Raw genomic sequence first — 27,029 nt, 5'->3', positions numbered from 1 at the left:
CTAACCACCCAAAAAGCCAGAAGTGGAGGTGTAGCTCAAGTGGTATAAGTGCCAGCTTTGAGCAAAAAAGCTAAGGGAGAGTGCTCTGTTCCTGAGTTCAGGCCCCAGTATCACCAGTAAAAAAAAAAAAAAAAAGCTGTCATTGTAACTTAGTGGTTGAGTAACTTTAAGTCACTTTGTGCCTTAGTTTCCTCATTTGTAAGGTGCATATAGTGATTGACACTGTCTAAGACTGTTGCAAAGGCAGGAGTAGAAGCAGGGCCAGGTGCTGTGGGGCCTCAGGAAGGAGACCCAGGTCCCACTGGGGGACAGAAGGGACAGAATCTGGAGACAATCAATGCTGAGGTGGCCACCTTTTAAGGATGAAGAGCTGTTAGGAAGGGCCAACGAAGTCAGGGGATGCTCCAGATAAAGAGTATCACATTCTAATCAGCACAGCTGTAAATATTGGGGGGATGTTACAACAGGCGTGAATGGCCAGGACTTAAGGGTGGGGGGCACAATCGATAGTGTAGCAGATGTGGCAGGGGCATAGACTGCGCCGGGCTGTCCTTTGGGAAGAGGAATGGCCCAGGTGGCTCTTACTGGGCCTGCTCTCTGTCCCCAGCCCAAGGCTGCACAGATGGTAACTCTCACAGGGACCATGGTCAAGAGTGGACTTCATCTGGGGATCCCTGCCAGATCTGCCGGTGCCTGGTGAGTATTGAGGCTGCCCCTCACCTGCCCTGCCCTCAGGCCAACTGGATTTGGAACTTCTTTCCACAGAACACATCTCTGGAGGCAGAGATGGTGCAGACCACATTCTAGGTTCCATGAGTGCAGGGCCTGGGCCACTGCCCAGTGCATTTTTGCTCTTCAGGGTTTGTGATCTGAAGAGGAGCTTACAGGCCAAAGGAATGGGGGCGAGAAAGTGCAGGATACGACTGGCAGACAAGGGTCCAGGGAGGGAGAAATGGCATTTGATTTGCAGCACTCGATTTGATTGAAAGCCACAGCTATATGTGGCCATTGAGCCCTTGACATGTCGCAGGTCAGAACTGAGGTGTAAGTGAGCTGTATCCACTGACTTCTGTGACGTAGTAAGATGAAAAGGAAGGTAAAATATCTCACTAATATGCTGTGTTGGGGTTGGAGACATGGTTCAGGTGGTAGAGCTCCAGTCAATGAACAAAATAAAGCATCAGATAGTGAGTTTGAGTCTAGATCTTGAGGGAAAAAAGAAAAAAAATATGCTGTGTTGGTTACTCAGGGAAATGGAATATATTATTAAAATGCAGTTTCACCTGGGCACAGGTGGCTTCTGCCTGTAATCCTAGCTACTCAGGAGGCTGAGATCCAAGGATCACAATTTAAAGCCAGCCCAGCTAGCAAAGTTCATGAGACTCTTATCTCCAATTAACTACATACACATGAAAACAAAGCTGGAAGTAGAGTTGTGGCTCAAATGGTAGAGCCCTAGCCTTGAGTAAAAGGAAGCTCAGGGAGAGTGCCCAGTCCCTAAGTTCAAGCTCCAGGATCTGCACAAAAATAAAAACCTCAAAACCAACCACAAAACAACAACAAACCCTTGACTTTGAAAGAATTTAACATGACTTAGGTGACTTTCATTAACTTGGGATAGGAAAGCAAGTGTTATATCACTTGAGCCACATTCCTAGTCCTTTTGTTTATATTTTGTTTTTGAAACAGAATTTCACTAACTTTGCCTGGCAATCTATGAGAAGAACCACTGGCTGTCTACACCCTAATAAGGCTGGAAAGAGTGGGGGGTTGGTGTTGCTGTGAATACAAGGGGGTGGAATCTGCTGGGAACAGGCCATGGGGTAAAAACAGCCCTTTGCTAGGTCCCGGCTTCTAGAAGCGGGTCCCCTACTGATGCTCTCATATCATCCCCTCAGGCTGTGAGAACATAACTATTGTGACCATTTTTTCCCCAGATAGATAAACAGGGAGAACTTAAGTAACATATAGAAATTCTACCAGGCTCCAGTGGTACATGACTGTAATCCTTGCTACTCAGGAGGCAGAGATTTGAGGATTCTAGTTGAGGGATAACCAGGGTGGGTGGGGGTTGGAGGTGTCACTCAGTTAGTAGAGCACTAGCCAGTAAGCAAAAGCAGCAGGTATCAAGTGTGCAGGATCAAGTCTTGGATCTAAAAGAAAAGAATGGCTGGGAATGTGGTTTGGTGGTAGAGTGCTTGCCTAGCATGCATGAAGCCCTGGGTTCGATTCCTCAGTACCACATAAACAGAAAAAGTCAGAAGTGGCACTGTGGCTCAAGTGGTAGAGTGCTAGCCTTGAGCAAAAAGAAGCAAAGGACAGTGCTCAGGCTGTGAGTTCAAGCCACAGGACTGAAAAGAGAGATAGAGAGAGAGAGAGAGAGAGAGAGAGAGAGAGAGAGAGAGAGGAAACAGACAACCAGGGTGGACAAATCCAAGAGACTCTCATCTCCAACTAACCAGCAAAAAGCCAGAAGTGGAGTTCTGGCTCAAGTGTCAGCCTTGAAAGAGCTAAGTAAGAGTGGGAGACTCTGAGTTCAAGCCTTAGGACCAGCACAAACAAGGACAGTAGCAAAACAAAACAAAAAACAGAAATGTATTTGTCCACACTTTTGGAGGCCAGAAGTTCAAGATCCAAGTTTGGGCAGCGTTGGTTCCTTCTGATTGCAGTGAATGTTCAATGCCTCTCACTCAGATTCTGGTGGTGCGGGCATTCCTGGGCCTTCACAGCACCAAATATCTTACTTTCCTCCCTTTTTTTTTTTTTTTTTTGCCAGTCCTGGGCCTTGGACTCAGGGCCTGAGCACTGTCCCTGGCTTTTTTTTGCTCAAGGCTAGCACTCTACCACTTGAGCCACAGCGCCACTTCTGGCCGTTTTCTATATATGTGGTGCTGGGGAATCAAACCCGGGGCTTCATGTATATGAGTCAAGCACTCTTGCCACTAGGCCACATCCCCAGCCCCTTTCCTCCCTTTCTTTTCCTTCCTCCACCCCCTCTCTTCCCTCCCTCCCTTCCTCCCATCCTCCTTCCCTCCCTCCCTTCTTTTCCTTTCTTCCATGCCATTACTATGGCCTAGATGCTGTCCATTAGCTACTTTGCTCAAGGCTGGTGCTCTACCTCTTGAGCCACAGCTCCACTTCCAACTTTTCTGTAGTTATTTGGAAATAAGAGTCTCACAGACTTTCCTGCCCACGCTGTCTTTGAACTATGATCCTCAGATCTCATCTCCTGACTAGGAGTACAGGCAGGAGCCACCTGCACCTGGCTTAAATCCCCCTTTGGGTAAGGACACTGACTACTCCAGCGTGACCTCATCTTAACATCTGCCACAATCCTAGTACATTCCGAGGACATCCACAAAGGAATTTGGGCAGGGAGCATTTCAACCTGTTACTTCCTTTGTTTGTTTTTGGTTTTGTTGCCAGTCCTGGGGTGTGGACTTGGGGCCTGAGCACTGTCCCTGGCTTCTTTTTGCTCAAGGCTAGCACTCTTCCACTTGAGCCACAGCACCACTTCTGGCTTTTTCTACATATGTGGTGCTGAGGAATCAAACCCAGGGCTTCATGTATATGAGGCGAGCACTTTACCACTAGGCCATATTCCCAGCCCTCAACCTGTTACTTCCAATGAGTGAATCGCTGGGACTCCAGCGCCATTTCCACCACTTGGCTGAGTTCTGATGACCCTGCCTCTGTCTACCTACCAGGAGGGCCACATCCAGTGCCGTCAGAGAGAATGTGCCAGCCTATGCCCATATCCTGCCCGGCCCCCCCCAGGCACCTGCTGCCCAGTGTGTGATGGTGAGTCTGTGGATACAAAGGGCCTCAGGTACAGGGAGTGAAGATGGCTGGCCCAGGGCTTCCAGGAAGGCCAGGGACAGAGCAGGGAGGGGCTCCTGAGGACCTGAGCACTTCTTCCCAACAGGCTGTTTCCTAAATGGGAGGGAGCACCGCAGCGGGGAGCCTGTGGGCTCTGGGGACCCCTGCTCTCATTGCCATTGTACTGTGAGTGTGGCTGCCTGGCAAGAAGGGCCTGGCTTCTGGGCCTGACTGCCACCTGCTGACCGGGCCCTGTTGGCAGAATGGGAGTGTCCAGTGTGAGTCTCTGCCCTGCCCACCTGTGCCCTGCAGACATCCAGGCAGGATTCCTGGACAGTGTTGCCCAGTCTGCGATGGTGAGTGCCTATGCTCTGGCTACACAGGGGAGTCCTCACCTCACCTTCCCAGGGGTTCCATGAGGACCCGCACCTGTGCAGGCATGTATGGGAGAGTGTCCATGATGGCATTCTTCATCAGACTGAGGGCAGGTACCTCGGTGTGGCATGAGGCTTCCTCCTCTGCTGCTGTCCTCTGCTCGTGTCCTCCTATCCAGGCTGTGAGTACCAGGGACACCAGTATAGGAGCCAGGAGACCTTCATGCTCCAAGAGAGTGTCCGCTGTGTCCGCTGCTCCTGCCAGGTGGTGGCTTCACTTTCTCACACCCAGTGTGTGTGTGTGTGTGTATGTGTGCGTGCGCGCTCGTGTGCATGCTAATACTGGGGCTTGAATTCAAGGCTTGGGCTCTGTCCCTTAGCTTTTTTTTTTTTTTTGCCAGTCCTGGGGCTTGAACTCAGAGCCTGAGTCCTTGGCTTCTTTTTGCTCAAGGCCAACACTCTACCACTTGAGCCACAGCGCCACTTCCAGCCTTTTCTGTGTATGTGGTGCTGAGGAATCGAACCCAGGGCTTCATGCATGCTGATCAAACACTCTACCGCTAAGCCACATTCCCAGCCCTGTCCCCTTAGCTTTTTTGCTTAAGACTGGTGCTCCAGGAGGATTCTATTGTTGACATTACGTTTAATGTTCCAGGTGAATTTCCTTTGGCGTACCCTACATGGTTACTGTATGTGATTTTGGCACACTGGATATTGTATACATGCCTACCTAGATGTCACAAGAAATGTACTCACTACCTTATTATGTAACTGTACCCCCTTTGCACAACACCTTGTCAATAAAATTTAATTAATAAAAAAATACAGTTTCTACACCCAGGAAATGATAGGAAAAAAAAAAAGACTGGTGCTTTATCAGTTGAGTCACAGCTCTACTTCCTGCTCTTTCTTGATTAATTGGAGATGAAAGAGTCTCACAGACTGTGCAGGCTTCAAATGGTGATCCTCAAATCCTCAAATCTCAGCCTCCTAGGATTACAGCCTACTCAGTGTTGTCTGATTCTTTAAGGGCCTCTCATCTGGTCTCCCTCTTAGGCTGGTGAGGTGTCCTGTGAAGAGCAGGAGTGCCCAGTGGCCCCCTGTGCCCTGTCTGCCTCTGGCCCCCAACTCTGCTCAGGTACATGCCTGTGGGGTGTAGTATGTATGGGAGGGGGAAATGCCAAGGACATTGCACCCATGGGGCTGGAGAGGGAGGTCACTCTGTACAGAGGCTTTACTAATTATTCTGTAATTCTTTCAGTGGCTATGGTGGGGATGCAAATCAGAGTCCTTGTGGGCTGGAAGGATAGGGTTGGATAGGGAGAGAGTTTGGGTTGCCATGGTGATGGTCTTCCTTGTTGTAGTCTGTGTGCTGAATGAAGAGGAATTTGCTGAGGGGGTCCAGTGGGAACCTGATGGCCAGCCCTGCACCACCTGCTCCTGCCAAGATGGGGTGCCAGTGTGTGGGGTTGTGCTCTGCTCCCCCACCCCCTGCCAGCACCCCACCCAGCTCTCTGGTGAGTGCCCAATGATCTTGGCTTTCTTCTGCTGCTTTGCCCAGCCTGCCCTGACCGGCTTGCCCCACGCAGGTGCCTGCTGCCCCAGCTGTGAGAACTGCAGCTACCATGGTCAGGTGTATGCCAACGGGCAGAACTTCACAGACCCGGACAGCCCTTGCCATACCTGCCACTGCAAGGTACCTCCCTGGGGCTTGCTGCTGTCCTGTTGGCCCCTAGAGGCCCACCACCCCCATGGCCCTTTCCTCTGCCCCCAGGATGGGACTGTGAGGTGTTCCTTGGTTGTCTGCCCTCCCACCACCTGTGCCAGGCCCCAGAGTGGCCCCAGTCAGTGCTGCCCCAGGTGCCCAGGTAGGTGTTTACTGTGTCTGACTAGCCTGGGGACCCATAGGCTGTCTTCCCAAGCAATTGTCTTTCTTGGTTGTTTTCACTCTCACACAACACAGCTAAGATTAACACAACCACAGATGGAGGCACACACGTGCGAATGCGCAGAGCCACGCATACCTGCGCGCATGCGCACACAGCCCCTTGACGCCTCCCAAGCTGGCACTTGCCACGCGGTTCTGTTCTTCGGGGACCAAGGGGAGGAGGGTGACACCCGGTGCTCTCAGCCTTTGCCCACCCCCAACCCCCCTTCTCTGATGCCCAGACTGCGTCCTGGAGACACAGGTCTTTGTGGATGGCGAGAGCTTCTCCCACCCGCGAGACCCTTGCCAGGAGTGCCGGTGTCACCAAGGCCGTGCCAGCTGCCAGCCTCGTGCTTGTCCCCGGGCGCCCTGTGCCCACCCACTGCCCGGTACCTGCTGCCGGACTGACTGCAGCGGTGAGGGGGGCTGCGCCGGAGGGGGTGGGTGCGGCCCCAGTGTCCTCCCCCCCCCCCCCCGTCCCCGCACCCTGCCCCCCTCCCAGGCCTATAGCTTCCCCCTCCCCCAGGCTGCGCCTTCGGAGGGAAGGAATACCCCGACGGGGCGGACTTCCCGCACCCCACCGACTCCTGCCGGCGGTGTCGCTGTCTGGTGAGTGAGCCACTGGGTGACAAGGGCTGGGGGAGGCGTGGGGGAGTGGAGATGGGACTTAGGGTCAGGGAAGTCCCACGAGATGGACTGGCAAAGGGGGGGGGGCCCTCCTCGCGCTAACGCAGCCTGCCCGGTCCGTCTGTCCATCTGCAGAGCGGGAACGTGCAGTGCCGGGCGCGCTGCTCACCACCGTCCTGCGCGGAGCCCGAGCTGCGGCCGGGAGAATGCTGCCCACAGTGCCCGGGTAGGAGCCGCCCCCGCCGGCGCTTCGCCGCCCCCCGCCGGGCCATGGTGCCATCCGCTCTCTCCCTCTGTGTAGAGGCCCCGGCTAGCTGTCCACAGCCTGGAGACAATGTCCCAGCTCGCCACCAGGAGCACTTCACTCCGCCTGGCGACCCCTGCAGCCGCTGCCTCTGCCTCGATGGCTCTGTGTCCTGCCAGCGCCTGCCCTGCCCGCCCACGCCCTGCACCCACCCACGCCGGGGGCCCTGCTGCCCCTCCTGCGACGGTACCACCTGGGTGGCAGCTCCCACCCGCTCCTCCATCTGCTCCATCGGCTCCCACTCCACCTCTGATGTGGATCCAACTCCTTTTCTCCTTCCCCCAACCTTACCTCTCCTCCTCTGGGGTCTCATTAAGAACCTGGCGACAGCCCAGTGTTGGTGGCTCATCCTGTAATCCTAGCTACTCCGGAGACTGAGATCTGAGGAGTATAGTTGGAAGCCAGCCCCAGCAGACAAATCAGAGAATCTTATCTTGCCTAGTGGCAAAGAGTGCTTGCCTCATATACATGAAGCCCTTGGTTCAATTCCCCAGCACCACATATACAGAAAAAGGCCAGAAGTGACCCTGTGGCTCAAGTGGCAGAGTGCTAGCCTTGAGCAAAAAGAAGCCAGGGACAGTGCTCCTGAGTCCAAGCCCCAGGACTGGCAAAATAAATAAATAAAATAAAATTATAACCCCAATAGCAAAATAAACACAAAAAAAACCCCGAGACTCTTATCTCTAGTTAACTAGTTAAAAAAAAAAAAAATCCTGAGGGCTGGGGATATGGCCTAGTGGCAAGAGTGCGTGCCTCGTATACATGAGGCCCTGGGTTCAATTCCCCAGCACCACATATACAGAAAATGGCCAGAAGTGGCGCTGTGACTCAAGTGGCAGAGTGCTAGCCTTGAGCAAAAAAAAAAGAAGCCAGAGACAGTGCTCAGGCCGTGAGTCCAAGCCCCAGGACTGGCCAAAAAAAAAAAAAAAATTCCTGAACTAGCTGGGCACTAGTGGCTCACACCTGTAATCCTAGCTACTCAGGAAGCTGAGAACTGAGTGAGTCAAAGCCAGGCCAGGCAGGAAACTCCAGGAGACTCTTAGCTCCAATTAACCACCAGGAAACCCAAAGTAGTGCTCTGGCTCAAGCGGTAGCACACTAGCCTTGTGCAGAAGAGCTCAGGGCCAGCTCTCAGGCGCTGAGTTCAAGCCCCAGTACCACCCCCTCCCCCCAAGAATCTTGGTGTGGTTCAAGTGATAGAACACCCATCTTGAGCAGAAAAAGCTAAGTGAGAGTGTGAGGCCCCCCTGAGTTCAAGCCTTAGTACCAACACACAGAAAAAGAAAGGAAAAAGCGCCCCAGTGTTTGGGCCACTACCACAAGCCCTCAGTTCCTGCCCTTCTCCCTAGGTTGCTTGTACCAGGGGAAGGAGTTTGGCAGCGGGGAGCGCTTCCCATCGCCCAGCACCTCTTGCCACGTGTGCCTCTGCTGGGAGGGCAGCGTGAGCTGTGAGCCAAGGCCTTGTGGTCCTGCACAGTGTCCCTTCCCCACCAGGGAAGACTGCTGCCCTGCCTGTGACGGTGAGTGGATTGAGAGGGGCCCACAGGGATGGAGGGCGGAGGGACGGCAAGAGATCAGCCAGAGACCTCTTTGCTGCCCTGGAGTGGATCTTTTATTTATTTGTTTGTTATTTTATGTATTTATTTTAAACTTCAATTTTATTGTCAAGGTGATGTACAGAGGGGTGACAGTTACATACGTAAGTGGAGTGGATCTTGAGGCACCCGGGTCTCACACTTGCAATCCTAGCTACTCAGCAAGTTGAAATCTGAGAATCACTGTCCGCAGCCAGCCCAGGCAGGAAAGTCTGTGAGACTCTTATGTCCAATAAACTACCAAAAAGCTGGAAGTGGAGCTCTGGCTCAATTGGTAACGCACTAGCCTTGAGCAAAAGAAGCTCAGGGACAGTGCCCAGGCCCAGAGTTTAAGTACCAAGGCTGTTTAAAACAACAAGAACAATTAAAAAACAAAAAACCCTGTGGACTAAAACCGAGATTTTCTCCTGCCCTTGATGCTATTTGGCTATTTGGACAAATTACATAGTCTCTCTGAGCCTAATTTTTGACTCTTGTTTTAAAAAAAAAGGGCCGGGGGTGGGGAGAATAGGGCCAGATCAAGTTCCCCAGTCTTCGGTCATTCTTTGTATTATCTTAGAAAATTTTGCTACACCCTCTACCAAATTAACTCTTTAGTTTAAATTAATTTAAATGAAGTTTAAGAAAAGTTTAAAACATCTTCTAATGAATTCATTAGTTAACATTTAAGTGGAGTTTTGAATTACTATAAATGAAAATTTAGTCTTGCCAGAAATAGACGATTACCATTAAATTGACAATAGTTAAAATATGATGTTGTTGGGACTGGGAATATGGCCTAGTGGTAGAGTGCTTGCCTCTATACATAAAGCCCTCGGTTTGATTCCTCAGCACCACATATATAGAAAAAGCCAGAAGTAGTGTTGTGGCTCAAGTGGTAGAGTGCTAGCCTTTAACAAAATGAAGCCAGGGACAGTGCTCAGGCCCTGAGTCTAAGCCCCAGGACTGGCAAAAATATCTATCTATTTATATAAATATCAATATCTATCTATCTATCTTGCTCTCTCTATATATGATATTGTTGAGGCTGAGAAGGTAGCTTAGTGGTAGAGTGCTTGCCTAGCATGCATGAGGTCCTGGGTTCGATTTCTCAGTACCACATACACAGAAAAAGCTGGAAGTGGAGCTATGGCTCAAGTGGAACAGTACTGGCTCAGGGATAGTGCCCAGCCCCTGAGTTCAAGCCCCAGGACTGGCAAAGGAAAAAAGTGATGTTGAATTCTTTTTAGGCACTTCCTGTCAAGGTCAGCACTACCTTAGTCTTGTTTGATAGTCAATTGGAGGTAAGAGTCTCACAGGCTTTCTTGCCTGTGCCGGCTTCAAACCACGGCCCCTCAGATATAAGCCTGTTGGGTAGGTGGGATCATAGGTGTGAGTCACTGGCACGCAACTCATCCTCTCTCTTGAACAGTGGTAAGCAAAGGTCAGAGAGGAACTCAGGGAAGATTTCGAGACCTCCCTGCTCAGTCACAGGGCTGGAAGAGTGTTGGAAGGGGATACCTTAGATCTGAGCCACCTGTGTTCACTCCGGCTTCTCCAGCTTTTCTTGGGCTGGACAATTTTCCCCTTCCAGCAGCGTCATGGTGAGCATGTGAATAACATGTGCATCCCTATGGGGCTCTTCTACCCTAGATGGACAGGGAGATTTCTTGCAGCAACAAGGGAGAAAATTTGCCCTTGGCCTGCCCAACTTCTCCCCCCCCCCCCCCCAGTTTTCTTTATCCCTGGCATGGGCTTCCTGTGACCCCAGGTGCCAGGGTCTTGGAGGCCCCGCCGCGGGCCAAGGCATACTTAGAGCAAGTGACCGGTTTCCCTCACCCCTTTCTCCTCCCCGTCCGAAGGCTGTGAGTACCTGGGTGCCTCTTACCTGAGCAGCCAGGAGTTCCCGGATCCCCGAGACGCCTGCAACGTGTGTACCTGCCTGGGGGGCTTTGTGACCTGCAGCCACCGGCCCTGCGAGCCTCCAGCCTGCAGCTACCCTGTCACCATGCCTGGGCACTGCTGCCCCACCTGCCAAGGTATGGCTGCGCCTGCGCTGCCCCTCCCACTGCTGAGGCTCCCAGGGGCCCTGAGCCACAGCACGCAGGACACAGACCCAGCTCTCTTCCCTCTCTCCCATCTCTTTTCCTCTCTTCTTCTCCCTTTCTCTTCTCTCTCTTCCTCTTTTTCTCTCCCTGTCTCTTCCTCTCTCCCTTTCTCCTGCTTCCCTCCCTCCCATGCCCCCCTTCTCTCTCCCCCACCCCCGGACTTCTGTCATACCACATCCCTGCCCTTCTCTCTCTTCCCATTGCCACTTCACACCCCAGAATGCCATACTCCCCAAATAACTGATCCTTTGGCTTCCATACCCATTTTTAAATGGTCTCGCTGCCTTTCTAAAATGTCCTGTCTCTGCTTTCAACCTGAACGAGCATTCTGTGGTTCCCACTGCCCTGGATTTACCAACCAGGAAGCAGCTTCCTCGCCCACCCTCCCCGGACCCCCACTTCACCCTATGTCCAGTGTGCCCCTGCCACCCTGTTCTCTTCCTTCCTGAGCTTTGTAGGAGGCCCCAGGTATGGCTGTGTGTGTGTGTGTGTGTGTGTGTGTGTGTGTGTGTGTGTGTGTGTGTGTGTGTTCCAGTATAGGCTCCTCCCATTGTGTCCCCCCCCCACTCTGCCAGGATGCCTGTACCATGGGGTCACCGCTGCCCCTGGAGAGACGCTTCCAGACCCCCTTGACCCCACCTGCTCCCTCTGTACCTGCCAGGTGAGGTGGAACCTTTGGAAGCTTTTTTTTCAGTATTGGGGTTTGAACTCAGGGCTGGGGCACTATCCCTTGCCCTCTCCCCCTTTTTTTCACTCAAGAATATTGCTTTACCACTTGAGCCCTTCCAGCTTTTTGGTAGTTCATTGCTGATAAGAGTCTCACAGACTTTCTAGCCTGGGCTGGCTTTGAACTGGAGCCTCAGACCTCAACTTCTTTTTTTTTTTGGCCAGTCCTGGGCCTTGGACTCAGGGCCTGAGCACTGTCCCTGGCTTCTTCCCGCTCAAGGCTAGCACTCTGCCACTTGAGCCACAGCGCCACTTCTGGCCGTTTTCTGTATATGTGGTGCTGGGGAATCGAACCTAGGGCCTCATGTATCCGAGGCAGGCACTCTTGCCACTAGGCTATATCCCCAGCCCAGACCTCAACTTCTTAAGTCTCTAGGATTACAAGCGTGAGCCATAGGCTCACCTTCAGGATCTTGGTCACCCTTCATCCTATTGCCCCCCCCTAAACCGAGAGGGAGTGTCCCAACCCAGATGGCAAGGAGTACACTCCTGTGACATCTGATGGGACAGGACGGGGTCACAACTCCCTGGCCATGGTAGGGCTGAGGCTGGAGGGTGCGGGTGGGGCTCCTAAGGGTCAGCACAGCTGGGCTTGAGGCTGCGCAGGAGTGACGTGCGCTGTCTCCCCCAGGAAGGTTCCATGCGCTGCCAGAAGAAGCCATGTCCCCCAGCGCTCTGCGCACACCCCTCGCCCGGCCCCTGCTTCTGTCCTGTCTGTCACAGTGAGCTGCCTCCAGGGGGCTTGGCTCCCATCCCCCTCATTTTCTCCCATCCTGTCCGGCCGAAGGTTGGGCAGTGCAGGGTGCTGTAGCACAGAGCCCCCGCCCAGGAATTGTGTCCCCACAGGCTGCCTTTCTCAGGGCCAGGAGCGCCAGGATGGGGAGGAATTTGAGGGCCCTGCAGGCAGCTGTGAGCGCTGCCGCTGTCAGGTACCCAGGGCTGGGGGCCGGGACAAGGGTGTGGCCAGTGTGTGTGGGGGTCCAGGCCTGGGTCCTGAGCCCCTGGCCCTGCATCTCCTGTAGGCTGGCCGGGTGAGCTGTGTCCGACTGCAGTGCCCTCCACTTCCCTGCCTGCTCCAGATCACAGAACCAGGGAGCTGCTGTCCTCGCTGCCGAGGTAAGACTAGCCCACAGAACGTCCCCCATGCTTGAGTGCCTGGCCTGGGCCCCTCAGCCTGAGTCCCCCATTGCAGTCCTTCATTGTCCCCTTAGTCCACCTTCAGCTCCTCCTCCCCCTCCCTGCCTCGCCAGACTCCCGCGAAGATTCCTCTCCACGCTGTCCCTCTTCCTAACCACACACACCTGGCATGACAGCCATGGAAATGAGCCATATCCCCTCTACTCAGTACTTGAACTTAAACGCAGGGCCTCTCGCTTGCTAGGCATTCACTCTACTTAATGAGCCACACCCTAGTCCATGTGCTGTTTGTATTTTTCCAAGTACGGTATTAACTTTTGCCCAGACTGGCCTCAGACTTTAATCCCCCTATTTAGGCATCCCAAGTAGCTGGGATTATAGATGTGTGCCACTAGACTGGCTCGTAATGACCATTTATGGAGGACATATCATGTGCTGGGCCCTGAGCTAAGCACTCTGCATGTATTATCACATTTAAGCAGCACAATAATCTTGTTGGGTAAGTGCTGACCTTGTTCCTGTTTAACAGATGAGAGAATAGAGGTGTGAAAAGGTAACGTAGCTGGGTGTGGTGGTGCATACCTAATGCCAGCACTTAGGAAGTGGAGGTAGGAGGAGACCTGAGAGCCAGCCTGGGTTACAGAGCAAGAACCTATCTCAAACAGAGGGGAACATAACGTGTAGTGGTCACTCTGCTGGCAGCAGATGAGTCCAGATGTGTCTCAGGCCAGCCGGCTCTGGAGCGCGAGGCTTTTCTAGTGTGCCACTCACTACTGTACGCAGTGTGGTTAGTGCTGAATGGGCACCGCATCCTGCTGGCCCTGTGGACCATACGGCACAGATGCGATCCCCACTAACACGAGGAGACTGAAGCTTGGGGAGACTGAGTTTCCATGATTAGTGACAGAGACATTCATTCATTCCACGCACATTTATTCCACCTGCTGCGTGCCAGTGCTGCTTGCCACTCAGTGGCTTTCTCCTCCACTAGAGACAGGATTTCTAGCCCCTCCCCAATCTTCCTACCATGTCCCCACACCCCCCCCCAACCCCAGTACCCATCAGTCATTGCTGACCACCAGGGACTTACCCTTGTCCTCCCGGGACCACAGGCTGCCTGGCTAATGGGAAGGAGCATCCCGAGGGCAGCAGCTGGGTGCCCCATGAGAGCCCCTGCTCGTCCTGCCTGTGTCACCAGGGTGTTGTCACCTGCGCCCGCATCCAGTGTGTCAGCCCGTGCCTCCAACCCCACCAAGGGCCCAGGGACTGCTGTCCTCGATGCTCTGGTACTGGGAGCCTGAGGTGGGAGGGGGACTCTGAGCTCCATCCCGACCTCCCTGCCTTTCTGCTGGGCTGGGCAGCAATGGAGGCTCCAGGAGGAGTGGCCTTGCATCTTGTATGCACCCTAGCCCCTGGGGGAGTACTGTAGGGAGGGGACCCCATCTCTGGCATTGCTGCCAGCTTGAAGGTTCTCTGGTCCTGTTCTCATTTTACCCCACCCCAAGACTGTGAGCACAAGGGGCGGAAGTATGAACCTGGAGAGAGCTTCCAGCCTGGGGCAGACCCCTGTGACGTGTGTATCTGTGAGGTAGGAGTGGGCACAGCCGGGGATGGGGACCCCACGGGGACGGCCAGGCAGCCAGCATGGAGTGGGTCCCATGGGAGGCAGGGACTTAGTTCATTCCTGAGCCAAGATTTCAGACCCAGGGTGGGAGCGTGGGGAAGCAGTGGGCGGGCCCTTGTGGCTGGTCTATGGGGTGGGGTGGTGAGGGAGCCACGCGGGACGTACCTTATTCCATTTGGAAGGGGATTGTGAGTATGGGAAGGTCCACACAGGAGAGTGATGTCATAGGTCAGGAGATGGGGGTGGGGATGGGAGGATAGCAGGAAGCTCTTAGATGGTAAAATAAATAAATAAATAAAATTCCTTGAGGGGTCAGGCCCAAGTGACTAGAAAAAGGGACATCTCTGGAGAATCAAGCATGGGTAGGGAGTAAGTCTAGGAGGGTATGAGTCTCCCTATAAAAGTGTGTGTGTGTGTGTGTGTGTGTGTGTGTGTGTGTGCACGCATGTGTGTGCGCATGTGTGCTGGTTCTGGGGCTTGAACTCAGGGCTTGGATACTGCCCCTTAGCTTTTCACTCAAATCTGGTTAAAGAGTCTTATATGCTTTTCTGCCCAAATTGGCTTAAAACTGTCATCTTCAGACTTGAGCCTCCTGAGTAGCTAGGATTTTTACAGGCCTGCGCCAGCAGTGCCCTGCTTCCCTTTAGAGCTGAAGTCCATATACGCACAACACACCCCAGAGAAGAGGGCCTGGGGTCCAGGAAGAGGGATGGCTCTCAGCTTTCATGACAGTAGGACTCACCTCTGCTCTTCATTCTTGTTGTAGTCACAGCCACAGGGGCCTCCCAGTCTTCGCTGTCACCGGCGGCTGTGTCCCAGCCTGGTGGGCTGCCCGCTCAGCCAGATCCTGCCTCCTGGGCCCCAGCACTGCTGCCCTACCTGTGCCCGTGAGTCTCAGGTTATAGGGGAGATAAGACACCAGGACTGCCTGCCCAGGAGTGCTCCAAGAGCTATCCTGCTCAAGCTCTGATAACTAGTGAGGCCTGCCCAGTCCCAAGAGGAGCTGGGTGCAGTTTGTGGAAAGTCCCAGCAGGTGGCAATGTAGTGTTGCAATTGAGCCGCTTCCTGCTTCTTGGTGGCTGTGAGGTAAAGACTAGAAGGACCTTGAATGGCCAACCTGCAGACCCCCTTTCTGGAACCCACAAATCTTGCTGACCACCATGAGAAAGGGAAGGGTGTCCCCTATCTTTTTTTTTTCTCTCCTCTCCTCTCCCATCCCCTTCTCCCTCCTTCCCTTTTCTTTGAAATAGGGATGTAGGGCTGGGAGGGGCGTGGCTCCAGGGGTAGATCTCTTGCCTACCACCACACTTAAGGCCCTGGGTTCAAACTCAAGTACCACTTAAAAAAGAAGTCATATTAGAATGGGAATTTATAAAGGGGCAGAAATGGTGAGTTGATGGGTGGAGAAGCCTCCCTAGCTTTAATTACGAATACTAAAAGATAGCCAGTTGGTTTCCTGGCTTTAAGAACTTTTAAAAATGGTAGTAAACTGGGCTCTGGTAGCTCATGCTTGTTCAGACCCAGGTAGGAAAGTCTGTGAGACTCTTATGTCCAATTATGCCTCAAAAAGCTAGAAGTGGAGGCATTGCTCCAGTGATAGAGTGCCAGCCCCAGTAGACACACACACACACACACACACACACACACACACACACACACACACACAGAGGAATTGCCACAGCCATTCTGCCTTTGTTGGGCTGTGGAAGAATGATTCAGTAGCCCATCTTCTACCATGCAGACCACTGTTGACCACATACAAGACACATGTTCCAGGAGGAGAATGGCACTAAATCTGACATTTTCCTAAGTTCAGCATGTAGTAACCACACACTTATAGAGTAGCATACAGTTTACCATCTATACCATATTAGATGTACTAAGTGCTACCTTCCCTTGCATCCACCAGCCTCAAGGTGTGACATGAAGACTCATTTCTTAAACACCTAATGAATGCCACATACTGTATTTGGTGCTTCTGATAAACAGCAGAGTTTGCAGTTTGGGGCTCGCCTCTGGGGAAAGAAGTTAATCAGGTCCTATCTAAAAAAAGATAATAATCCAAGTGTAATGCACATACCCGTGGTCCCAGCTACTTTGGGAGGCTGTTGGTAGGAGCATTGTAGTTCAAGGCTGGTCCTCAAGCAAAACAAAACAAAAGAAAAGAAAAACCAGAAAAACCTGCTTAAAAAATAATGTTGTTGGTGGCTCATGCCTGGAATCCTACCTTCTCAGGAGGCTGAGATCTGAGGATGAGGGTTCAAAATCAGTTTGATGGTAGAATGCTTACCTAGCAAGGGCAAGGCCTTGAGTTCAAGCCCCAGTGTCACAACAAACAAAACATCTCATTTAACTCTCACAATATCTAATGAGGTAGTTAGTATTATTACCTTTTTTTTACAGATTAAAAAACAGACTCAGAAATTGATTTATCTGCTCAAAGTGACTCAAGCATTCAAGCACCGATTGTTTGATCCAGGATTGGAACCTGGGGTGCTGGTCCCTGGTGCTTTCTTGTGCTGTTTAGTCAGATTATAGGAGTTGGTGACAAGGACTGCAGGTGCCTGGTTGTTCTTTGTGCTTGCAGGGTAATGGAACCACAATCTGACAGTTTCCAGGACACTCTGTGCTTAATGGCACAGCAAAATTTCTTTCTTTCTTTCTTTCTTTCTTTCTTTCTTTCTTTCTTTCTTTCTTTCTTTCTTTCCTTCTTTTTTTTTTTGGTGCTGGTATAGGGCTTGAACTTGAGCTATACCTCTACTTCCAGCTTTTAGCTAGTTAGTAGAGAGGAGTCCCTCATTATCAAGCCAGGCTGGCTTTGAATCATGATCCTCGGCTCTCAGCCTCCTGAGAAAGAAAAGATTACAGGAATGAGCCACCCTCCCTCTCACAAAGCTCCTATTAAATGGTGAAGCTCTTTGCTAAGCAACGAGCAAAAGAGGATTTCTGGGGCTGGGGATATAGCCTAGTGGCAAGAGTGCCTGCCTCGGATACACGAGGCCCTAGGTTCGATTCCCCAGCACCACATATACAGAAAACGGCCAGAAGCGGCGCTGTGGCTCAAGTGGCAGAGTGCTAGCCTTGAGCGGGAAGAAGCCAGGGACAGTGCTCAGGCCCTGAGTCCAAGGCCCAGGACTGGCCAAAAAAAAAAAAAAAAAAAGAGGATTTCTCCAGAAGCAAGCAAACACTGGGGGCACAGGTGGAACTGTAATCCCGTCTCCTTGTCCTTCTTGCCCTCACCTGGCCCTTCCTTCACAGAGGCGCTGAGTAACTGCACGGAGGGCCTGCTGGGGTCTGAGCTGGCCCCGCCAGACGCCTGCTACACCTGCCAGTGCCAGGTGAGTCCTTCTGCCTTGAGCCCCTCTGTGGGCTGAGGCTGACACTGTGGCGGCTCCTGGCCTCCCCATCCATCCCCTGTGTCCACGTGTTTTATCCTACTTGTGACCTACTCCCCACTGAGGCCCCCAACTTCTTGGGCTCTGAAGTTCTGTCCCTATTGTGTTCACATGACCATGAGCAGGACCTGACATGGCTCTGCATTCGCCGGACCTGTCCTGAGCTCAGCTGTCCCCTGGCGGAGCGCCACACACCCCCTGGGAGCTGTTGTCCTATGTGCCAGGGTAAGTGTCTAGCCTTGATTTCCCAGCCAGAGAGGAGCCCAGGAGGGGAAGGGAGGGGTGGCATTCAGGGGCTCTTGGGTCTGCAGTCAGAATGCCGGCTCCCTGGGCTGCTGGTGGCTCACACCCGTAACCCTAGCTACTCAAGAGCCTGAGAGGAGGATAGCAGTTTGAAGCCAGATGGGGCAAGGAAGTCCATGAGACTCTTTTGTTTTGGTTTGGTTTTTTGCCAGTCCTGGGGCTTGAACTCAGGGCCTGAGTACTGTCCCTGCTTCTTTTTGCTCAAGGCTAGCACTCTACCTCGTGAGCCACGGTGCCACTTCTATATATGGTGCTGAGGAATCGAACCCAGGGCTTCATGTAATGAGACATGCACTTTTACCACTAGGCCATATATTCCCAGCCCCCATGAGACTCTTATCTCCAATTAACTGCCAAAAAAAAAAAGCTGGGAGTGGAGCACTAGCTCAAGTGGCAGAGGGCTAGGGAGCCAGCCTGGACTGGAAAGTCCTTGAGACTCATCTCTAATTAACCACTAGAAACCTGGAAGTGGGGCTGTGCCTCAAAGTCATAGAGTGCTAGCCTTGAGCAAAAGAGCTCAAGGACAACACCCAGGCCCCAAGTTCAATCCCCAGGACCAAAAAAAAAAAAAAAAAAAAATCAGGGTCAGCACCTAGGCTCTTGAGTTCAAGCCCCCAGGACTGACACAAATCATAAAGAAAAAAACATGCAGGCTTCATTATTTGTAGATACAGAGGGGCTACACGCTGATATAGAGCAAAGACCCACGAGGAAGAGGGAAGAAGAGAAAGAAGATTGTATTTTTGAGTTTCAGGCTTTTTAGGGTGTTCAGGGACCCCAGTCCTCTAGGAGGACACTGCACCGCAGAGCTGGCTGGGTGTCACGCTTGGCTTGAGGGCCCTCCTTGAGCCACCGTCTTCCTCTTGGGGTTGAGAGCCATCCCAGGTGTGGGCACAGACCGAATGCTGTTAGGCTTTCTGGAGAAACGGGCGGAAGCAACAGAGCCACCCGGGAGCTGGTGGCAGGGCCTAGGCCTTCCCCACTAGGAAGCTGAGAGGGAGCTGGGAGGGAGGACCCAGCGGGAGGGGCACTGCCTGCCCAGCCCACTCCTTCTCTCTAGAATGTGTGGTGGAGGCCAGTGGCCAGAGACTGACAGATGGAGAGAGCTGGCGGGACCCCCACAACCCCTGCCGATCCTGCAGCTGCCACGTAATCTGAGGGAGGAGGCAACATGGAAGATCTTCCAGATGGATAAGGGTGGAGGGTCCCACAGTCACCGGCAAATCGGGGGTCTTTAAGGGACAGAGGCCTCCCTGTGCTGGGCAAGGAGTCGAGGGCTGGATTTCAGCCCTGGTGTGGATGTCTTGAGGGGCAGGAGATGGGCGCTCAAGTCCCCATCCAGAAAGCCTCGGGGAAGGTGAGATTAAGGAGCCAGGCCCTTCAGGAAACCTCTACAGCCATGATGTCTGTCTTCAGCGGGGCCACATGGAGTGTCACCTGGAGAAGTGCCCGGCGCTCTCCTGTCCCCATGGCTGGGTAAAGGTGCATCAGGCTGGCAGCTGCTGCGAGCGATGCCAAGGTGCGGGGCCAGGCGGATGGAGGCGGGGTGAGTGAGGCCTGGTGCGTGTGTGTGGAGCCCTGAGCCTCCCTGTCTCCTGTCCCCTCAGCCCCCACTCAGTCGTGCCTGCACCAGGGACGCCAGGTGGCCTCAGGGGAGCACTGGGCAGTGGACACCTGTACCAGCTGCTCCTGCGTGGATGGCACTGTGAGCTGCCACAGCCAGCGCTGCCCACCACTTTCCTGTGGCCAGGTGAGTGGCATGCGGGAACTGCCATGCTAGGATCACCAGGTGTGGTGCAAGAGATGCAAGATCCGGAGAGGAGGTGGGGACATGCAGTTGCCATGACAGCCACCAGGGGGTGCTCTGACCCTCTCTTGGTGAGCCTGGGAGCCCGTGTTTGAGAGTAGGGCTATGCCTAGGCTTCCAGGAGGGTCGGCTTGGGGGGGCCTGGTGGGGAGTGTGGTGTGTCTGACCATGCCTGGGGCTGAGGCCAGGAAGAGGCGCCTGCCCTGAGTCCTGGCAGCTGCTGTCCCCGCTGCCTGCCTCGGCCTGCTTCCTGCATGGCGTTCGGAGACCCGCACTACCGCACCTTTGATGGCCGCCTGCTCCACTTCCAAGGCAGCTGCAGCTACGTGCTGGCCCAGGACTGCCATGGCGGGGACTTCAGGTGTGCACGCCTCTCCCTTCCCCCCGACTCTCACACCTGGCCCCGCTGACACTGGCCCCTGGACCTCTCCTGTCCCTAGCGTGCAGGTCACCAATGATAACCGGGGCCACCGGGGCGTGGCCTGGACCCAGGAAGTGACTGTGCTGTTGGGAGACGTGGCCGTGCGGCTGCAGCAGGGCAGGACAGTCACAGTGAGCAGAGGACCGGAGGGATAGTGGGGCCTGTGCTGTCCACCTGTCCACACCAGCAACTCTCCCCCCCCCCGCCCCGCCTTGTGCAGGTAGATGGGCGCCCTGTGGCCTTGCCCTTTCTGCTGGAGCCGCTGCTGTATGTGGAGTTTCGAGGGCGCACTGTCATCCTGCACGCCCAGCCTGGGCTCCAGGTGTGGCCTGGTTCCTCCCGTCTGTGTGTAGTGGAGAAGCTGGGTGCCAGCTACCTTGTGGGTGGAGCTCGGTGACAGGGTGCCAGTGAAATTCCAGGAGAGGAACCAGGGCCAGAGGCCTCTAGGGGAAGCTGAAGGAGTTCTGAGCTGAGTTTTAATCTTGGCTGGGCCAGGGGTCCATTGGGGCTCATAGGCCACCTTCCCTGAGCCTCAGTGTGCCCGGCTGGAAGGTGGCGAAAAGGTCAGTAGGAGCAGAGAAGATGTCAGCTAGCATCTGCCTTGTGGCCTCAGGGGTTCCACTGGAAGAGCCAGCCAGAGGCACAACTTCCAGATCCACACAGTAAAGCCAGCACACACTCCTGAGCCCCACTCTCACTGTGCTCTGTCCTTCGCGAGGCCCGAGTACCCATAGGACATTGGGCTTCATTGTCCCTGTGGCCCAGTTGAAGGGTGTCTCATCCACGGCGGGGGGCAGTCTGAGTTGGCCCAGGCCGCAAGCATGTGACTGGACCTGGGCAGCGTCCCTTCCCCTGGGAGTCCGCATGTACCCATCCCCCTCTCCTCTAACATGGAGAATGGCAGTACATGGGGCCATGATGGACTCGCGTCTTGGGGTTCCTACCCCTTCCCCAGTTTAGACCTCTCTGTACAGGTGCTGTGGGATGGGCAGTCTCGGGTGGAGGTGAGTGTGCCCGGCTCCTACCGCAGCCAGACCTGCGGGCTGTGTGGGAACTTCAATGGCTTCGCCCAGGATGACCTCACAGGCCCTGATGGGCTGCTCCTGCCCACTGAGGCTGCGTTTGGGAACAGCTGGCAGGTGAGTGGCACGGGGTGTGGAAGCAGGGGGAGGCTGGGCAAGCTGGCACGATCTGGTCATGAGTCCCAGCGCAGCCATCTCCCATGCAAAGGCAAGACCAAAGAGGGACTTCAGGGTCTCGGGGAGGCTTGGGGGGCTTCTTGACTGTGGTGATGCTAGGGGAGGTGGGATGGCCCGTTGCACAACGCCTGGCAGCTGAATCGTAAGCCCTGCATTGCTGCTCACTGGCTGTGTGACCTTGGAGAAGGCACTCACCTACTCTGGGCTTTGGTTTCCTCAACACAAAGTGAGGCCAAGGAGAAGGTAGATGATGCTTCTTTTATTTGTCTTGAAAGATCTTTCTTTCTTTTTTATTAGCCGACATTAGTTATACAAGGAGGATTCTCTTTGACTGTACTTAACCTCTTTCATCCGTAGAAAAACCAAAACCCCCCAATACCCCAACTTCCTTCCCCTAGTCCCACCCTTTGACAGAGCTTATTCTCCTTCCCCGTCCCCTCTCCACTTTGAGCCAGTGAGCCGCTTCCAGTTTTGGAGTGGTTCACTAGAGAGGAGAGTCTTACAGGGGCTTTTCTGCCTGTGCTGATTTCAAGCTGTGATTCTCGGGTCTGAGCCTCCTGAGGAGCTAGGATTCGCATGAGCCATTGGTGCCTGGCTTTTGAACCTCTCTTTTTTTTTTTCTGTCAGTCATGGGACTTGAACTCTGGGCCTGGGCACTGTACTGGGCCTGGGCTCTTCAGCTCAAGGCTAGTGCTCTACCACTTGGCCACAGTGCCACTTGTTTTCTGGTGGTTAATTGAAGATAAGAGTCTTACAGACTTTCCTGCCTGGGCTGGCTTTGAACCATGATCCTCAGATCTCAGCCTCCTAAGGAGCTAGGATTACAGGCGTGAGCCAGTGGTGCCCAGCTCAGAATCTCTTACAGAGCGATTCTTGAGGTTAAAGCAAATGGCTGGGTGAGATGTATCTGAGAGACATGGCATGCCGTGTCATCTGCCAGTAATGGTGGCGTTTCTGGATTGTTCTCCCCACCTAGGTCCCGGAGGGCCCAGGGCCTGGTCGTCCCTGCTCTGCAGGCCGAGAATTGGATCCGTGCCGGACAGCAGGTTACCGGGCCAGGCGAGAGGCGAATGCCCGGTGTGGGCTGCTCAAGTCCTCCCCGTTCAGTCGCTGCCATGTTGTGGTGCCGCCAGAGCCGTTCTTTGCCGCTTGCGTGTATGACCTGTGTGCCTGTGGCCCCGGCTCTTCCACCGACGCCTGTCTCTGTGACACTCTGGAAGCCTATGCCAGCCACTGTCGCCAGGCCGGGGTGACGCCGACCTGGAGGGGCCCTACACTCTGTGGTAAGGGGGGCACTGCCCAGTCCAGGCTGGGGAAGGGACAGTGCAGAGAGCAAGGGCAGCTGGAGGGCTCAGGCCTGAGCAGGGCGACAGCAGGGAGGGCACAGGGGTGAGCAGAGTGACTGAGGAAGTGTCGGGGGCCCCCATGGCCCCATCTTCCACTCTTCCTACAGCGGTGAGCTGCCCCCTGGACCGTGGCTTTGTGTTCGATGAGTGTGGACCACCCTGTCCCCGCACCTGCTTCAACCAGCACGTCCCCTTGGGGGAGCTGGCAGCCCACTGCGTGAGGCCCTGCATTCCCAGCTGCCAGTGTCCCGCGGGCCTGGTGGAGCACGAGGCCCACTGCATCCCACCCGAGGCCTGCCCCCCTGTCCTGTTCACGGGAGGCCAGCCACCCCACACCCTGCCCAGCGCCAGCCGGGGCCAGGACGACCCCTGACCAGGACTCATCAGGCCGTGGCAAGCAGCCACCACCTGCTCAGAGCTGTGAAGCCAGAGCCCTGCGTCCCGTGGGGACATTGGGAGCCTTGGGGGGGGAGGGGACATGAAGACCCCAGCAGCATTGAAACCCACAGTAAACCCCGAGCCTCACCGCTTCTGTGTGCGCCCGTGTCCTCCTGGCCTGCAGGGGGGTGGGGGGGGTGGGGGGCTGGGAGGCTGCTGGAAACACCGGGCCCTCAGTCAAGGGCCCTGGAGCCTGAGGACCTTGCTCAATCCTACGCCTGTGTCCCCAGCCGCCCCAGCCAGGCGCCCTGGTGCTGGCGTGGGACCCGGGTGTCCTGTTGGCCACCCTGTGCCCGGTGGCAGGCTCTGTGGACACTGCAGGGGCGGAGGAGCGCACAAGGGGCTCAGTCCCCACGCAGCCCCCGCTTTCCCCTGGGCTTGGTGGTACTAAGCGCTCGGGTGCCTTCTTGGCCACTGTTAGAGCTGGTGATCTAGGACCTCATGCCTGGGGAGACAACACACAGACATATGTGCATGTGTGCATGCTTGTGTAAACACCGCCTTCAGAAATGTGTGTATCATGTGCACACATGCCTGCCTGCATTCACAGCCACACCCACCCGGGAGCACAGGGGACAAACGACACATCGTGTGTGTGTGTGTGTGTGTGTGTGTGTGTGTGTGTGTGTGCAGCTTGCCACGATGTTGTAGAAGACAGAAGCTGTTTTGAAAGGGGAAAATCCCAGAATGTAAGCCCACTTTGCTAAGTACCAGCTGTATAACCTTGGAGTTGTAAGGACCAAGATCTGGGGGACCCCATTGTCACTATGGTCCCTAATGAGGGAATGCAAGCTCAGAGCTCTAGGAAAGGATGCACACAAACCCTTTATTGTTTAATGGAGCAAGAGAGCACTTAAGGGGCAGGTCACCCACCCTGCCAGCTCAGCCCTTGTTCCAGGAGGCTATTTTATTTTATTTTATTGTCAGTTTTGGGGCTTGACCTCAGAGCCTGGATGCTGTCCCTGAGCTTTTTGTTCAAGGTTAGCATTCTACCACTTTGAGCTACAGCCCCACTTCCGGATTTTAGGTGGTACATTAGAAATAAGAGTCTCATTGCCTTTCTTGCCTGGGCTGTCTTCAAACCACTGTCCTCAGACCTCAGTCTCCTGAGTAGCTAGGATCACAGCCATGAGCCACCAGCATTCAACACTATTGTTGTTTGAAAGATAGCCTCTCGTGACAGGGCAACAAAAGTGCAGGCAGGCAAAGCTGCTGTGGCAGCACAGGCTGTAAAGGTTCCAGACCACCGTACTCAGATTTCATGACTATAGTGTAATCCCTGAGGCAGTTAACCTGCAAAGAGGAAAGGTTTGTTTTGGCTCTTGGTTCTGGAGTTCCCCATTCCAACACCAGGCAGCCTCCGGTGCTTTTGACCTCTGGTGGAGGCACTGATGGCAATAGTGGAAAGCTTATGTTGGAGCCAGGAAAGAAGGGACAGGTGAGGGAAGGTGTCCCACAATCCCTTTCAAGGGGATCTATGATCTATGGACCACCACAAGATTTCCTACAAGTGCATAGCACCTCCTAATAGAGCGGCCCTGGAGACCAAGCCTTTCATAATGAGCCTTTGGGGGACACTCAGCATTACACTGTAGCTCAGCACCTTGTGCATTGGATTCCTGTCCTTACTATAGCTCACACATGCGCTTTCCTCCTCTGTCCCGAGAGGAGAGCAGCAGATGCACCTAGCTTGCCGGGAGGAGCGATGGGATGACGGTGGACAGCCTGGGCAGGCAGGCCTGGGCCATGCTGGGAATGTCAGGCTCACACATAGCTCTTGATGAGAATAGCCTCGCCTTCCCAGAGTGTGTGTTACACTTGACCATCCCCAGATGAGATGAAGGCAGCCATGCATCAGTAGTGTCCTGTCAGAGCCCGAGGACAGTCACGATCTCTTCCTGGAACTCTGACTTCATGGGGCGGCTGCGAGGAGCGAGCGCACATTGCAGCATGGGGGACCCCGCACCTAAGAAGCTGTTGGAAGCTGCTGCCGCTGCCCCATAAGGCACATCTGTACCATGCTTGTAGAACATAGTTGCAAAGGATCTATAATTCAGCTACGCAGAAGATGGAGATCAGCATTGCACTGTGAGGCCGGCATGGTGTAGAGACTTCATCTCAACCAATAAGCCAGGTTTGGTGGTCTATAGTTCGGGTCCCAGGTATACAAGAGGCATGTGTGTGAAAGCTGTGGTCTGAGGCCAGCTCTCAGGCAAAAACCCGAGACCCTATCAAGAAAATAAAGCAAAACGGGATGGGAGAACCCATCAACTGGCAGAGCACTTGCATAGCAATCAGGAGGTCCTGAGTACTGTCAGTACTGAGTACCCCAGTACTGTCAGAAATGAACACAGTTGCAACATTCACATGGGCCTGGGTACTGTATACGTAAGACAGAGTGGGGGCTGCAAAGGAGCGCATGCTCCTTCTGTCACACTCGTGCACACATTGCACACCGCCCTCCCCAGGTGAAGAGCACTGTCTCTGAGGTTCAAGCTCAGGTGTAGCCAGGCCCTGGCTCGGCTCGGGTGTCAGGGTCCTGCATTATTGAGATCAGATCCTTTGTTCTCCTTGCTCCTGGCTGGCTCTCAGCTTCCTCTCCACATCTCCTCAGGCTCTAGTGGCAGTGGCCAAGGGGGAAGGGAAGTCTGGCCTCACCTTTTCTCCATGGCACAGGCAGCCACTCCTCGGGGCCCAGGGCTCCCCTGTACCCCCAAGCAGGCTTTGGCCCTGTACCAGCTCCTCTTCCGGCGCCCTGCAGGCCTGGGACAGCTCCAGGCTGCACTTTTGCAGGTGAGACCAGGCACTTCCCTGGGGAGGGGGCAAGCAAGGGACCTGATTGTACTTTGGCACCCCCCTCCCCCAGATTCAAAAGTGCCAGGGCAGTCCCCCAGGACTGGAGCTTTCTACCATGCTGCTGGAAATGGAGCGGAGCCAGCGGGCCCAGGAGCAGGTTGGGGCTGGCCAGTGTGTGTATGTGGTGGGGGGGTGTGGCAGAGGATGGAAGGACAGGGGTGCCCCTCAGTCCATGGCTCCGGCTCTCCACCTTCTTGCAGCTCCTCTGGGACTTGGAACTGCTGACTGGGGCGGGGCTGGGCCTCTTCTGGCCGCCCTGGGCACAGGTTGGTGGTCAGAGGGGCCAGGCCCAGCATTCATGGAGCCAGCACAGCCAGCTCTGTGGTAGGACGAATGGGGACACTGAGCCACTGGTGAGTGGGCGGGGGGGGTACTGTGTGATGTTGGGGTGGTCATGCTGGTGAGGGAAGTAAAAGGTGGGTGTGTTTTGGAGACTGACAGTCCAGCATTTGGTCTCTGCTCTGTCATTTCCTGGGGAACGTGAGCCTCAATTTCCGTAGCTATAACATAAAATGTGGATCGTGATAGACCTGTCCCTAAGGTGGTTGGAAGGACCAGGGGATTCATGGGAGTAAAGGAGTTTACAGTGTCTGCTTGGCATATACCATGTGCTCAATATCATTTTCATTCCACCATTAACCCCTGGTTGATCACATCATCTGTGTCATGAGACTTTGAGCCTTTCAATGCGGTTGCCAAGGCGGCGTGAAGCCACCTGGCAGGTCCCAGAAGAAAGAAGCATTGGTACACAGGTGGCCCTGAGACAGTCCTTCCTTGCAGTGGGCCCTTCCCACCAGAGGTAGAGCACAGCCTTCCCTCTAGGTGGCAGTGCTGTGCTGACTGGCCCCAGAACAGATAATTGGGGATGAGTGTTATTGGGGATGAGTCCTGGCTCATGCACCAGCTGCCTAAGTCACTTTGGGCCACCTTTAGGAGCCTCTCTGAGCTAGAGAATCCTGAGCTGTAGGAGGAGGCTCCAGTCAATATCAGGGGTCAAGGCTGCAGTCTCATCTGAAGGCTCAAGTGTGTCCGAGAGACTCATTT

At 54.3% G+C, this 27,029-nt stretch overlaps 1 protein-coding gene across 1 annotated transcript in view; it reads left to right on the top strand.

Moving 5' to 3' along the window:
• Window positions 1-23,152, top strand: part of LOC125347113 (kielin cysteine rich BMP regulator) — a 29,412-nt gene extending 6,260 nt beyond the window's left edge. Inside the window, exons 10-42 of the mRNA XM_048340186.1 lie at window positions 608-696; window positions 3,708-3,801; window positions 3,926-4,005; window positions 4,082-4,175; window positions 4,373-4,458; window positions 5,250-5,331; window positions 5,558-5,710; window positions 5,783-5,889; window positions 5,968-6,061; window positions 6,363-6,536; window positions 6,647-6,729; window positions 6,883-6,973; window positions 7,049-7,237; window positions 8,401-8,571; window positions 10,488-10,664; window positions 11,309-11,394; window positions 12,091-12,181; window positions 12,306-12,388; window positions 12,482-12,575; window positions 13,709-13,882; window positions 14,102-14,184; window positions 14,987-15,107; window positions 17,479-17,558; window positions 17,741-17,840; window positions 18,979-19,067; window positions 19,335-19,437; window positions 19,526-19,668; window positions 19,914-20,086; window positions 20,166-20,277; window positions 20,367-20,468; window positions 21,121-21,285; window positions 22,322-22,628; window positions 22,799-23,152. Of these exons, the coding sequence (XP_048196143.1) occupies window positions 608-696; window positions 3,708-3,801; window positions 3,926-4,005; window positions 4,082-4,175; window positions 4,373-4,458; window positions 5,250-5,331; window positions 5,558-5,710; window positions 5,783-5,889; window positions 5,968-6,061; window positions 6,363-6,536; window positions 6,647-6,729; window positions 6,883-6,973; window positions 7,049-7,237; window positions 8,401-8,571; window positions 10,488-10,664; window positions 11,309-11,394; window positions 12,091-12,181; window positions 12,306-12,388; window positions 12,482-12,575; window positions 13,709-13,882; window positions 14,102-14,184; window positions 14,987-15,107; window positions 17,479-17,558; window positions 17,741-17,840; window positions 18,979-19,067; window positions 19,335-19,437; window positions 19,526-19,668; window positions 19,914-20,086; window positions 20,166-20,277; window positions 20,367-20,468; window positions 21,121-21,285; window positions 22,322-22,628; window positions 22,799-23,064 (4,136 nt within the window). The 3' untranslated portion in view covers window positions 23,065-23,152. The remainder of the gene's footprint in view (window positions 1-607; window positions 697-3,707; window positions 3,802-3,925; window positions 4,006-4,081; window positions 4,176-4,372; window positions 4,459-5,249; window positions 5,332-5,557; window positions 5,711-5,782; window positions 5,890-5,967; window positions 6,062-6,362; window positions 6,537-6,646; window positions 6,730-6,882; window positions 6,974-7,048; window positions 7,238-8,400; window positions 8,572-10,487; window positions 10,665-11,308; window positions 11,395-12,090; window positions 12,182-12,305; window positions 12,389-12,481; window positions 12,576-13,708; window positions 13,883-14,101; window positions 14,185-14,986; window positions 15,108-17,478; window positions 17,559-17,740; window positions 17,841-18,978; window positions 19,068-19,334; window positions 19,438-19,525; window positions 19,669-19,913; window positions 20,087-20,165; window positions 20,278-20,366; window positions 20,469-21,120; window positions 21,286-22,321; window positions 22,629-22,798) is intronic.
• Window positions 23,153-27,029: the final 3,877 nt, after the last annotated feature.

This window comes from Perognathus longimembris, chromosome 2 (genome assembly GCF_023159225.1).
Source record: "Perognathus longimembris pacificus isolate PPM17 chromosome 2, ASM2315922v1, whole genome shotgun sequence".
Taxonomy (NCBI): Eukaryota; Metazoa; Chordata; class Mammalia; order Rodentia; family Heteromyidae; genus Perognathus; species Perognathus longimembris.
Note: the sequence above shows the minus strand (reverse complement) of the source record. Positions and strands in the feature narration are given on the sequence as shown.